A 12,940-nucleotide genomic window follows, 5' to 3' on the forward strand; every position below is an offset into this window, starting at 1 on the left:
CATGGCTAATCGAGGAGCAACAAGACCCAATGGGCCAAATGCTGGGAATAAAATATGCCAGTTCAAACTAGTACTTCTGGGAGAGTCTGCAGTTGGCAAATCAAGTTTGGTGCTTCGTTTTGTAAAAGGCCAGTTTCATGAGTTTCAAGAGAGCACCATTGGAGGTGAGAAAGAGTGTTACATTTTCTCTTGCTTTGTATTAAGTATACACCCTCTTTGCCAATGACTGTCTTCATAAATGTAATGTGATACCCTATGATAAGCCATCTGCAGTAGTGATCAAGTCCTGGACCTCTGTATCTTAAACCACGATCCTCTACTGCCTGAGCTAAAAGATTAGTGCTGTTACTTCAAGGCTGTTGCAGACTTGTAAACCTACATGTGCTGCTTGATGGGGATAGAGTGGCACAATGTAAGTTTGGGTAGTCAGTTTTTAAAACTGGAGTTGGTGTCTGGTAAGTTGTTAAGGCAATATATAGCTATTCTAACAATTCACATATTTAATGCATACAGTTAAGCTGCTTAGCAAAAACAACCTTGGTTGCTGAACAGCAAAACATACAACTTTTTGCAAACTTCTCACCACTCAAACAGCCTGGCTTTGATTGTAAAGGAGGACACTTGCTGTATTTGTATTTTTCACTTTTCTTTAGGATTGTATGTGCTTTCTTCTCCATCCCCACCTGACTTCAATCAAAGCTGACTCTTGGGTACTATGTGGGAAAACCAGGATTTTATAATAGTCTGAGTGGATTTTACTTTTCCCCATGAAACAGTTTTTTCTGCACCACCTACAATGAAGCAGCTGCTTATGCTCTCTGAACTGTACTCCTCCTTTGGCTAAATCTGAACAACTTCTTTCAAGACTGAAGTGATTCTCCACAATCACTTATTTGCACATAGACTGATGTAAGCTGTGCCCTCAGATCCATAACATCTCTGTAGTACACCCTGCCCCTGCTGCTCCACTGTGTGAATCTAATCTACATTTTGATGCTTCTATAGATGAGTTGGGTTTCACACACACATTAAAGACTGACAGAGCTGACAAAAGTAAGAAAATTCCCAATTAAATCTTACTACATCAGTTTATTGCTCTGTATTTAGTTATTGTAGGTTCTGTGGGTCTGAGACTACTTCTTCTGATCTCTTTAAGAGTCCAACATAAGTGGGTGTCTGTTTTCTGTTCCAGAAGTCTGGTATGTTTTTTTATTGATGTATGGCATCTGGAATTGCTGATGTGAAAGATGTATATTAAACGTTGTATATTACACTATCAAAAGCAAACAGCTAAGATAATTGTTTAACAAAGGTCCCGAGGACAGTTCTACAGAATCAAATTCCTAGTTCATGTACACAGACACACACACCCCTCCACCCCCACCCTGTTACACATGAAGAGTTCAGTGGTCTTTGAATCTTATAGTTGCACTTTTACATTTACCCAGGTTGGTTTTGGTTTTACTCACCGAACAAGAATGAAAGAATACTTGAAAACAGCATTGAAATTAGGAACAAGAAGCCACAAGTGCGAATTGAGACATAAACTATACTAAATAGTGGATATTAACATATGCCTCTTTACTGTATTAAGTAGAGGAAGAAAAATATATCCTTTACATAGCCCAGCTGGAAATGTCACTGGATGCAAGTTACAGGATTCAAAATCACATTTTTCTTTGGGAAAAATAGCTTGTTACTGTGTAGTCTTTGTATGTTTAAATTATAGTTTTGTTGTTGTTTGTGTACGGAAAGGCCTTTAAACAAAGGGGAGCTTATGTGCTCTATGAAGCTGAATAATGGCACTCATAAAAGAAAATGCAGTTAGATGGAGTAGGCACATTGACAGTGTAGTGCTGTTGTGTGAAAGACCTACGTTCGAAAATAACCTTAGAGCTTTCTCTCCACAGTCTACTGTGAGTTAGGAGGAAGTATGACTTCTAAGAATGATGATAATATTTAGATAATTAACATAGTTGTATAAACATTGGACTTATGAGGCAGCACATTTCATTCACCTGGCTACAGAAGATGCAAGAAGCTTGCATTTTCATAATGGCTTTGGGTACATCAACGCCACAATAAAAGATGTGCAGCATGGCCACTACTGGCCTGGATCAGCTGACTTGGGCTGGTGGAGCTTGGGCTGCAGGGCTGTAAAATTGCAGTGTGGGCTCTGGCTAGAGCCTGAGCTCTGAGATGCTGCAAGGGGGTGGGTCTTAGAGCCCGGGCTCTAGCCTGACTCCAAATGTCTATGCTGCAGTCTTACAGCTCCACGAGCCAGAGTAGCTGCTGAGAGTTTTTTATCATATTGTGGACAAACCCTCAGCAGGCTCTGCATCCATTCTGACCCCAGCAACAAGACTGCTCAGTCAGTTGACTTCAGCTTTACAGCCTTTCATGATGGTGACAAACCTGCTTTTTGGCATACCAGTGTCTTCAGTCGCAATTGAAATTGATGTAGCTCCTCCTGAGAGTGGAAATGATGAAAAGTGATGCTATGGCGGTTCAGAGGTGTTCAGTCATTTACAAAGTGAAAAATTTGTCTAATGCACTTCTTACAAGGGGCTATTTATTTATGAACTGTTCTGTTTGTTTCTGGTTCCCAGGTGCCTAAGACTGAACCACGTTGTATCATACACTGGTTTCAGAATCAGAGCTACAGCTGTTTGCTGGAATGTAGAGAATAGTATAAAACTGTATATAGGAGTGAACTAATGATGTATAGTGTGACAGAATATATCATTAATGCATCAGAGTGAAACACTTTTGGAAGACTGAGTTCTGATGGTTTGGTGACAACTCCATTTCAGTATTATAAAACTGAAGTTAACTTATTGGATTTTCTTCCTATACCAATTGTCCTTTCATGTCTTAATTACTACAAGGGGACGCAGGTTGTCTTAAGTAATTTCATTTTGTGCTGTTGAAGCAGTATAAGACTGCTCCTAATATCCTCTTTCAACCTATTGTATTTTACCAACTGATGATGCATTCTGCTAAGGAAACTCAGTTGTGATATAGCTGTGTGTACGTATATGAATGTGTAAAAACATAACTCTAGACCTTTGATTTCAGCTTTTTTATCTTTTTGTAGCTGCTTTTCTAACCCAGACTGTGTGTCTTGAAGACACAACAGTAAAATTTGAAATTTGGGATACAGCTGGTCAAGAACGATACCACAGTTTAGCACCAATGTACTACAGAGGAGCACAAGCAGCTATAGTTGTATATGACATTACAAATGAGGTAAGTACAATATATACAGAAGGGGGGAATCTGTGGGCTAATGGATTGAGCATGGGAGTTGAGACCTGATTCCTTTTCCTCATTCTTCCATTAATTGATGTGAATTTGAGAAGGTAATTTAATGTTTTATTTACTATTATTACAAGTAACTGAAAACTTCTAACAGAAAAGTTAGCAAAAAACACACTTGTTTTTCTGTTGTACATTTGACAACACTATATCATTTTCACTGGTCTGTAAATGGTGAGTAGGTTACTCCTGTTTGTCACTTTCATACCAATAGGAAAACGTGATTTTTTTTTTTTTTAAATTTTTTTAACCACAAATTGACAAGAGGACTTGGCAGGTTTAGCACTTAAAACTGCTTTTATCTTTTACTGAAGAAAAGTGAGGCTTTATAATACTCTCCAGACACCCTCTTTAGCTATACAATGAGCTTATATCATAATCTCTTTGGCATGGTTATACTGCAGCAGTTATAGGATGCACAAAGTGTGTTGTGGCCACCCAGGAGCTAGACCAATCACAAATGGAGGAATTAAAGGAGAATATTTTCCCTTCCACTGAATGTTTAAATAAAAATAATTCAGAATGCTATTACAGCAAAAATTACTCTTCTTTCTAAGTATGGAAGTGTACCCCATCACAATAGGTTGGACTATATCGTATGTATTAATATAACAAAATTCCAAAATACATTAGTAGACTTTTGGTGCCTGTTTCTGCAGTGTGCGGTCAGAGGCAAAGTACTTCACATCACCCAAGAAATGAAGCAGTAGACAACACATTTCACTTTGATTTGGCTTTACTGTTTGAGTATGGCTCCTAATTTTTACATTTCATTAGCTTAAGAATTCTTTAAAAGAGGTTTTCAAATTTTTAAGCAATATATCATTTCACTGTGAAAATTAATAGCTACTAAGAGGATAGAAGAAATTAATGTAGAAGAGTACTCTTTTGTAGATTTTTGATTTATTTTTTTAATTAACTTATAAAAAAAAATTAAAGATAATCATTTGAGTTTTTCTCCTTTCCATTTCCAGGGGCCTCTGATTCCATTTATTCAGAAGCTTTTGGCCTAATGGCCTTGGCTTACTTTCCAACAGAGAGAGCACATTGGAAAATGTAAATGTAATGACTCAGATGTTGCTTGTAGCTATAAATAAGAAAATACCTGAAAAAATTGCAAAAAGAAATTTAAGATCTAATCCTGAGGTCCTCACTCAGTTTTTATCCAGTCCTTAGGCAAACTACCCATTATCATCAGTGGGATTTTTCTTGATGACAACTGGGAGAAAATGGGTAAGGACTTCAGGACTTGGCCCACTGTAGTTGAGTGGCTTGAGACCTTTTCAGCACTTTTAGGGAAGAGAATAGTTTAAAATTGTCACTCTTTCTCTTCCAGTGCTTGCCTTATTTTCAGTCAATCCAAGAGAGTCATTTTTGTCACTTTTTTATCCATTTAACATAATTGACAAAGGGGATCTTAATTTTTCAGTAATGTGGTCCCAGCTATGCGCTTTTGGGAATTAAAGAAGGGAGGGTTCATTAAAAAGGCCTAGTCAGCCAGTTGGAATGTAGCTTTGGAGAATGAATACGCTGATAGGTTTCTTGCTCACAGGACAGATAAGATAAATTTGGGTAATAGGGATAAAAGGACAATAGAACTGAGTTTCTTTATTTTTCAATCATTAACAGGAGTCCTTTGCAAGAGCAAAAAATTGGGTCAAAGAACTTCAGCGGCAAGCAAGTCCTAATATTGTAATAGCTTTAGCAGGAAATAAAGCTGATCTAGCTAATAAAAGAGCTGTGGATTTCCAGGTAAGTCATACGTATTTTTTTATTCACAAGAAATAGTGTGTTTTTGTTGGAATGCTAGTCTGTAACATAAATAGCCTTCTCAGAAGGGATCATACTATTTTCTGATAATTAATCCTTCATTGTAGGATTGCACATGTAATAGAATTCTGTTGATAGTTGCAAACATAAATTTATAGTATATCTGAAAATATGATATTCTAGTGAGAATTTTTTTTGGGGGAAGAGTATAAATGTGATACGAAGTGACAGCTGTCCAAAAAGAGAGCTTTTTCTAATTAAAGTTTACTTTGAGGTACAGCTCAACAGTTTGTTTTTTTTTTTCCCAGATATGTCAGGTCTATCAGTAAATTGAATTTGTATTCTGAGAAACTGCTTTTTCCTGTATGCCTCCCTAACAGTTATTAGGGATGACTTCACTAACAATAGTTAATCGATCTTAGGGGTAGGTGTGGTTCTGAACACAGACCATTCTCAGTGAGAGGTTTGGAATTCACTTGTTGACATTCAGGATATGATGCACTGATCTGGCTACTTTATGGCCTGGTCTGAGCAATGTAAGTTGAGTGAGTTAAGTTTTAGCTGACTTTTTGACTGTGTTCTTGCTGTGTTTTTTTGGTTTTTTTTGTTTTTTTTTTTTTTAAACTGATTTACCTGTGCCCAGAGGCTTTTGGTGGCTCACTTAATAAAAAATATCTTAATAAAATCAAATCAAAGTACAGAAAAAGCCCCAAAGCCAATCAGTGGCAAACTGTGATTGTAGGCTTGCTTATGACTCAGTAGAACTCAGGCTTCTATATTTGTTTTCATATTCTGTAATCTTAGGATCATCTTTGGTCATGAACTTTCCTTTTTCTCTAACATCAACTTTGCCTGCAAATGTGTTTTGACTTATCTAGATTATTGCTGTGTATGCCAGTACCTTAGTTCCATCTGAGTTCCTTTCCCATGTCTTAATCTCCATATATTGACTCCTTTTGATTCCTTTCTCAGTGGCTTTTAAAGTTTCTGCATGCATTTTTACCTTTCCTGATTTCTCACTCTATTTCTTGACATTTCCAATTATTAACTGTTTAATTGTGTTAACTTTGTAAAGTGTTTAGAAATACTTTTTGTACAAAAGATAGTATGGAGAATGGTGATTGTTACATGTATACTTGGAATTCGTTGTCCCTAGAATTGCATAGGACAGAATTTAATTGCCAGGTTTTTGGACCAAATATAAATAACTTTTTAACAATCAATAGCACTTCAAAAAAATATGGCTAAAATGGATACATACGTTCCTCGGGGGCTTGACTTTCAGTTTCTATCTTTGCAGCATACCTTAGGGGTCTGTGTACATGGTGTAACTATATTTGGAATGATAACTTGTATAGATATATCATTGCAAATTTCACTATCTCTGTAATAACTAATGTAGCGTAGCATAGCATATGATTAGTAAATGGTGCTGCTTAGTAATGAAAGTGAGGGCATGACTGCAAGCTCTCTAATGTAGCCACTCTAAGTCAATGGGCTAAACCAGGAGTTCTCAAACTGGGGATCAGGACCCCTCAGGGGGTCGCAAGGTTATTACATGGTGGTGGGTGTCAAGAGCTGTCAGCCCCCACCCCAGACCCTGCTTTGCCTCCAGCATTTAAAATGGTGTTAAATATATAAGAAGTGTTTTTAATGTATAAGGGGCATCACACTCAGAGGCTTGCTATGTGACAGGGGGTCACTAGTACAAAAGTTTGAGAACCACTGGGCTAAACCATCGGCTTAACTACTTCAGCCCCCATGAGTGACAATGGCTACTGGCCGGTAGGTGGTGGCACTAAAGGAGAGACTTTTAGAATAAATTCAGGTTAACAAAAAAATTAAAAGGTGGTATTGAATGTTATTGTCCTGTCATGTTTTTTGTAACAGTGAACGCTTTGAGTGACAAATTTGTTTCGATAATTTGTCTTCAAAGGCAGATAGCTTCAGAGGAGCTCCAAAAATTGCCTCTTTTGCTGTGTGCTATTGAACCACACGTGGGCTGCTAGGAAAACTCAGCTGTCAGCTTAGAACTTAGTTTTCAGAGGTCAATATTAGTTGCAGGCCCCACCTTTTGGAACTTGTTCTCCCTTACTATTAGACCAGAGTTTCAGATCAAGGAATTTATTTTAATTTTTTAAATTTGTTTAGGCTTTTGTTTATGGATATTTTAGGCCAACCAAAAAGTGTAGGAATTTCCTAAGATTTGATTTCTGTACGGTTTTTAATTACTGTCGGAGACCTATGTAGACGTTTATTACAGATGCTGTATAACACCTAGATCATCAGGCTTATGAAGTTTCAGTGAGCATTCTTTCATACAGATTACATGATATGTATTTTACCACTACTAACCAATGGACTTAAGTACTAAGTTGCATAATTAAAAACTAAAATTCTTATTATATGTAACTTATAGGAAGCGCAGTCTTATGCAGATGACAACAGTTTATTGTTTATGGAGACATCGGCTAAAACATCAATGAATGTAAATGAAATATTCATGGCAATTGGTAAGTATTTTTAAATAGAAGCTATGTTTTCAGGCAACTGGTTTGTATGTAGTCCTTTTCTGAAGTTCGTTCTATCCTAGCCTCTGAGTGGAATATTACCCAACTTTTCTCTCCTTCTTAATTGGATTTCCCTCTCTGTGGCAGTCTTCAGAAAAGATGCTAGAGAAGGAGTCCTTATTAAGGTTCTAAACATCAATCACTTAAGAACAGTCTGGCTCCGGCCTCATCGCATGCACCAAGCATATCCCCTCATACCATCCGAGAACAAGAATCCTTGCATCACTTCTGAACCCAAAACTTCTGTTTAGCAAGTTCTACTTGCTATCACATTGTAGTTGTTTAGGGTCAATGGTCCATTTTGTCTGAGCTTCTAACAGAATGAGCAAAGAGACACACTTCACTATATATCAAAATATATTTATCTTGTGATGCAGGTAAGTAGGAAATGTTTGACTTGCAAAAATTTTGCTTTTAGGAAAAGGCTTGGAATTCTTCTTTTAAAACAATCTAAAGGTGTGCAAGTGAAAAAGATATTGATACTCTATACCAGTGGTTCTCAAAGTCGGTCCGCTGCTTGTTCAGGGACTGGCCCTGGTGGGCCGGGCCGGTTTGTTTACCTGCCGTGTCTGCAGGTTCGGCCGATTGCAGCTCCCACTGGCCACGATTCGCCGTTCCAGGCCAGTGTGGGCTGCGGGAAGTGGCATGGGCAAAGGGATATGCTGACCGCCGCTCCCGCAGCCCCCATTGGCCGTGGTTCGCCGCTCCAGGCCAATCTGCGGATGCAGCAGGTAAACAAACCAGCCCAGCCTGCCAGGGGCTTTCTCTGAACAAGTGGCAGACGGGCTTTGAAAACTGCTCTATACGATTCTACACTCTTTGAGGCCGGAGTTGTGCCATGTTCATGTAGGGTCTAGAACTTCTTGTAGGCTTTACCAGAGATAAATATGATTATAATTGATGTTGAAAAATGATTTTTTTTAAAGGAGCATGGGGAGCAATGTTTTTATAAATACTGAGCTGAAATGTGTAGAACGCTTCAATTTTGTGAACACTTTTCATGGAGACTCTAAATCAGGTTCTTACAACAAAATTTTTGGTGGCCTCAAAGTGCAGCCACCAGCTCTTGCAGGTGGCTGCTCTGACAATTTTTGCTAAAATACTTCATTAACTTTAGGAAAAACAAATAAATAGAAATATTTTAACTTTAGGAAAAACAGATTACAATTTGTTTTTATTTATGTAGGGTTTTTTTGCTTTGCAGACTCAGTAATAAAAATAGTGTGCAGTTGTCTCTCCTTTATTGGACTTAAACAGAATAAAAACACAAATAAGGTGTTTTGAATGTCTTGTTTTTTTCTTATTGTTCCTTTTGCTTTTTTTTTTTTTTTTTTTTTTTTTTTTGCTAGCTACTAAGTGTGCTGTGAGAAGTGATATTAACAAACACTCAAATACACCTCTATCCCACTATAACACGGTAGTGGGTAGCCAAAAATCCCTACCGTGTTATAGCTGAAACCCCATTATATCGGGGTAGGGACGGCAGGGCTCAGGTGGTGATTTAAGGAGCTCTGGGCTCCAGCCACTGCAGGGAGCCCCAGGCCCTTTAAATTGCCGGTGAGCCCCAGTCACGTTAGCCTTTTACATTTTACAGGCATTAAATGTTAGTGCAGTACTAGTTGCATACTCAAAATGTATGTAAAATTATGGACACTGCAAAGTAAGCTCATTAAAATCAGAATTGCAGTGGAGGCCTAATATTGCGGGATGTGCAATTTTCACAATATCACAAATGAAGTAGGGCCTTATTTATAATTTTTTTATCCCTTAAGTATAATTTTGACTGTAAGTGTACTTTGATCTTATGGTCTCTTTAAAATGAAATAAGTACAGATTATAAACAGAATACAAATTTACTAAAGGTCTGCCGATAGTTGTTTAGCCCAAAAGTATACAGATCCCACATCCTGTGATCATGCTTAAGTTTCATTTGTGGGGGGGGAGGAAAAATCCCCAAGAGATAAGCGGACTTACCATATTTGTTTTATGAAACTTTCAAACTGCTGAAAACTTTAAAATGAAAATAGTGTTTTAAGTTTCATCCATGGAAATAAAACTATTACTACTCATGAGAACTATTGAAGCAGGAAGCAAAGCAAGCATGTCTTCAATATGTGCAAAATGTCCCACTCAGCAATCTAGAGATAATCACAGGAATAGGTGTAAAACTTGAACAAGAAGTGTCAAATGGCCACACAGATCGTAAGTGTTGCATTTTCACCATGATAGGTCCATATAATCTATTTGGCTAAGCGGTATTACACTTCATCATGTAAAATAAATGGAAGCATTGTAATTTCTTAAAACCAAATGTTTCATATTGTGCTCCCTTCTTTGTTCGTATTAAACAAGAGTACACTTGTGATCTAATACATACGTTATCCAGGTATAAAAATAAGGAAAATTTAGTAAATATGCTGTGGTGATATTAAAAGATCGCTTAATATGCATCAGTTCAGAATGTTTAAAGGTCTAACAAATATGTAGGGGGAGGAAAAAGTCAGTATCTTTATGATAAATATTTGCGGGAGTCCTGGATTTTGATGTTAAAAAAAATGCCAACCTGTATCTCTATGTCCTTATTTAAATTTAAAACCAAATTAACTTTTAATGGAGCACTCTTGAATCCTCATACACTGACTTTCTGCTGTTCCTTTTAACTAGGCCTAGAAATGTAATTTATTTTTTTTTTTGGTTTAATATTAAAATCAGTGATTCTCAAACTTTTGTACTGGTGGACCCCTCCCCTTTATAAATTAAAAACACTTTTTAATATATTTAACACCATTATAAATGCTGGAGACAAAGCAGGGTTTGGAGCGGAAGGTGATAGCTCACGACCACCCATGTAATAACCTCTTGACCCCCTCAGTTTGTGAACCCCTGACTTAAATAGTACTTCAATCTTTATTGTACCCCCTGAGTATTTTAGTGAAGTACATAAACTTTATTTAACCCAATTTATGTACAGTTTTCCATAGTACCTGCCACTGTAGTGTCTTTGTCAGCTTAATTTATATACTTTCTCTCTCATGTGCACACATTCAGTCATGAAATTCACCCTGTGCACAGTGCTAGAACAAGGCCTATGCAATTAAGACTTAGTGATGCATGAGACTCATGATGTCTCCCTATGCAGGGATGCATTTAATCCCACATGAGAACTATATTTCGGAGCCACCTTCACAAGAATGAGAAAATGGAAGAACAAAATAACAGGAGTTAAAATACTTGCCTGACAGAAAAGAGGGAGATATGGCATGTAGCAGGCATTTGCAAAATGGCCTTTTTAGACCTGTTGCTAATTGACTCTGCTAAATTTAAATGGACATTTCCAGAAATGCTGGAGAAAAAGTTCTCTAAAAGGGCAACGTAGAAAGTTTCATAGGGACCATACAATCACAAATTAAGACATTGTGGAAGGAGCTGGTTCTGTGTGGTCACAGATAAGGTGTTTTTTTTTATTTTATATTTCCCATTCATACTGCCCGTTTGAATCCTTTAGGAGAAATTCAGTTTCTTGATTTTCTGCTAACCAACTGTAGTACCCAGAGGCTTGCTATGTGAAAGGGGTCACCAGTACAAAAGTTTGAGAACCACTGTCTTAATCGTGCATTTTCTGAATGACATATTCTGAAAGCCTAAAGCAGACAGATTGTGGCGTTACTATTTTGTTGCTACATATCTTAAAACGAAATATTCAAATAGCTTTCTTGGACTCAATAGGTATTTAAAACTTAGTACAATCTTGGCACTAATTTTTGCTCATGTTTCTTGTTAATCTTGTAGCTAAAAAGTTGCCAAAGAGTGAACCGCAGACTGCAGGAGCCAACTCTGCCAGAGGAAGAGGCGTAGACCTTACTGAACCCACACAACCACCCAAGGCTCAATGTTGTAGTAACTAAACCTTCAGTTGCTTTAAACTGTCTTGAATATTCTTCTGCTTCCTAACTGTTAATAACAATGGAATTGGAGTGTTTAATCTGGTCCAATGCAGCTTCCAAAACAGAAGAGACTAATGACATAGTCAAGTTTCTAATACAGAATTATTTTGTTTTATCTTAATTTTTAACATGCATGTATCACTGGCTGTCATATTTCAGCAATAGAGGGGAAGTGGAAACTGAATAAACTTGCTTCAGTTGAAAGGTTTTAAAAATCACTTGCCATTAGGGATATGGATGAATTACATTTATTGATCTAACCAGCTAGTCCTCTATATCCAGGTATTGGTTACTGTTGTAATTGATAGAATTGGGACTCTTCAAACGTTTCTGTTGTGCTTTTTAAAAAAAAAAATCTTTCTAGAAACAGGGTCTACCGATACTTTAAGCTTATTTGCAGTATTCATGCAACCAGTTGTTTCTGCAAGTATCTACCATTTAAATATGCATTCCACATTTTCATAATTTAACTGCAAACAATACTTGCAGCGTTTTAATAATTCTATGCTTGCAGAAAAATGGATTTTAGTTGTTACACTGTATGTAAATTATAGTCAGCCCAGTGGTTTAAAGAAAATAGTGATTAAAAATCAAGTTTAACTCCATATTTATCTGTTTATAAAGGCACAAACCAATGAATTCAACTTTACAGGATTTTTCTTCACAAACCATAAGAGCTCTCCAAGTAAAACAAAGACAAACTAGGTGTCTGTGATTTTTTTTTTTTGGTTGTTTTTGATCATTGCTGGCCATTACACAGTTTGTTTTTCCCCCAAAGGAAAAAAATAGTGCACTAATAATTATGTACATTCAACTTGATTTTAAATTTGGATATTAATGTACTGTAAATAGGGTACTGCATTGTAGTCTACATTTGTTTAATACTTTCTGTAATATTTAAGAGTTGCTTAAAGATATACAAAATGTACAGTTACTTAAAGCTAACTTTTCTCTTCCCCTAATCTAAAGGGGTTCTGAGTTCTTCCTTTATGGCTAGAACAGTAATAAATGATGCTCCTGTATCTGTAACATAAGTACTGCTGTCTGTCAGTAATGAACTCTGCAACCTTGTTTTCCAAAGTCCATTTTATTTTGATCTGTCCAGTCTATTGCACTAATTCTTTGTTATTTTCATTATATGAAATTTACCAAGTGTGTCAGAAGACGATTTAATCTATTTAAATGTTGAACTGCTAGCAGAAACTTGTGCAGATTATAAATTTGCAGTGATTTGGGCGTAGCAAGGAAAATGACAGTTCACCGGTGTTTAGTTTTATATTGAGGTGCTCAGGTTTGAATAAAGTGGTTATAAAACAGGAAAGCATTGTGATTAGTGTC

The 12,940-nt window shown here is 36.9% G+C and overlaps 1 protein-coding gene across 1 annotated transcript; it reads left to right on the forward strand.

Annotated features, from left to right (window-relative positions):
- RAB5A (RAB5A, member RAS oncogene family) lies at nucleotides 1-12,923 on the forward strand. The gene is made up of 5 exons (XM_050938540.1): nucleotides 1-164; nucleotides 3,098-3,249; nucleotides 4,948-5,070; nucleotides 7,508-7,601; nucleotides 11,448-12,923. The coding sequence occupies exons 1-5, from the start codon at nucleotides 2-4 to the stop codon at nucleotides 11,561-11,563; spliced, it is 648 nt and encodes a 215-aa protein (XP_050794497.1). The 5' UTR covers nucleotide 1; the 3' UTR covers nucleotides 11,564-12,923.
- Nucleotides 12,924-12,940: the final 17 nt, after the last annotated feature.

This window comes from Gopherus flavomarginatus, chromosome 2 (genome assembly GCF_025201925.1).
Source record: "Gopherus flavomarginatus isolate rGopFla2 chromosome 2, rGopFla2.mat.asm, whole genome shotgun sequence".
Lineage (NCBI taxonomy): Eukaryota > Metazoa > Chordata > Testudines > Testudinidae > Gopherus > Gopherus flavomarginatus.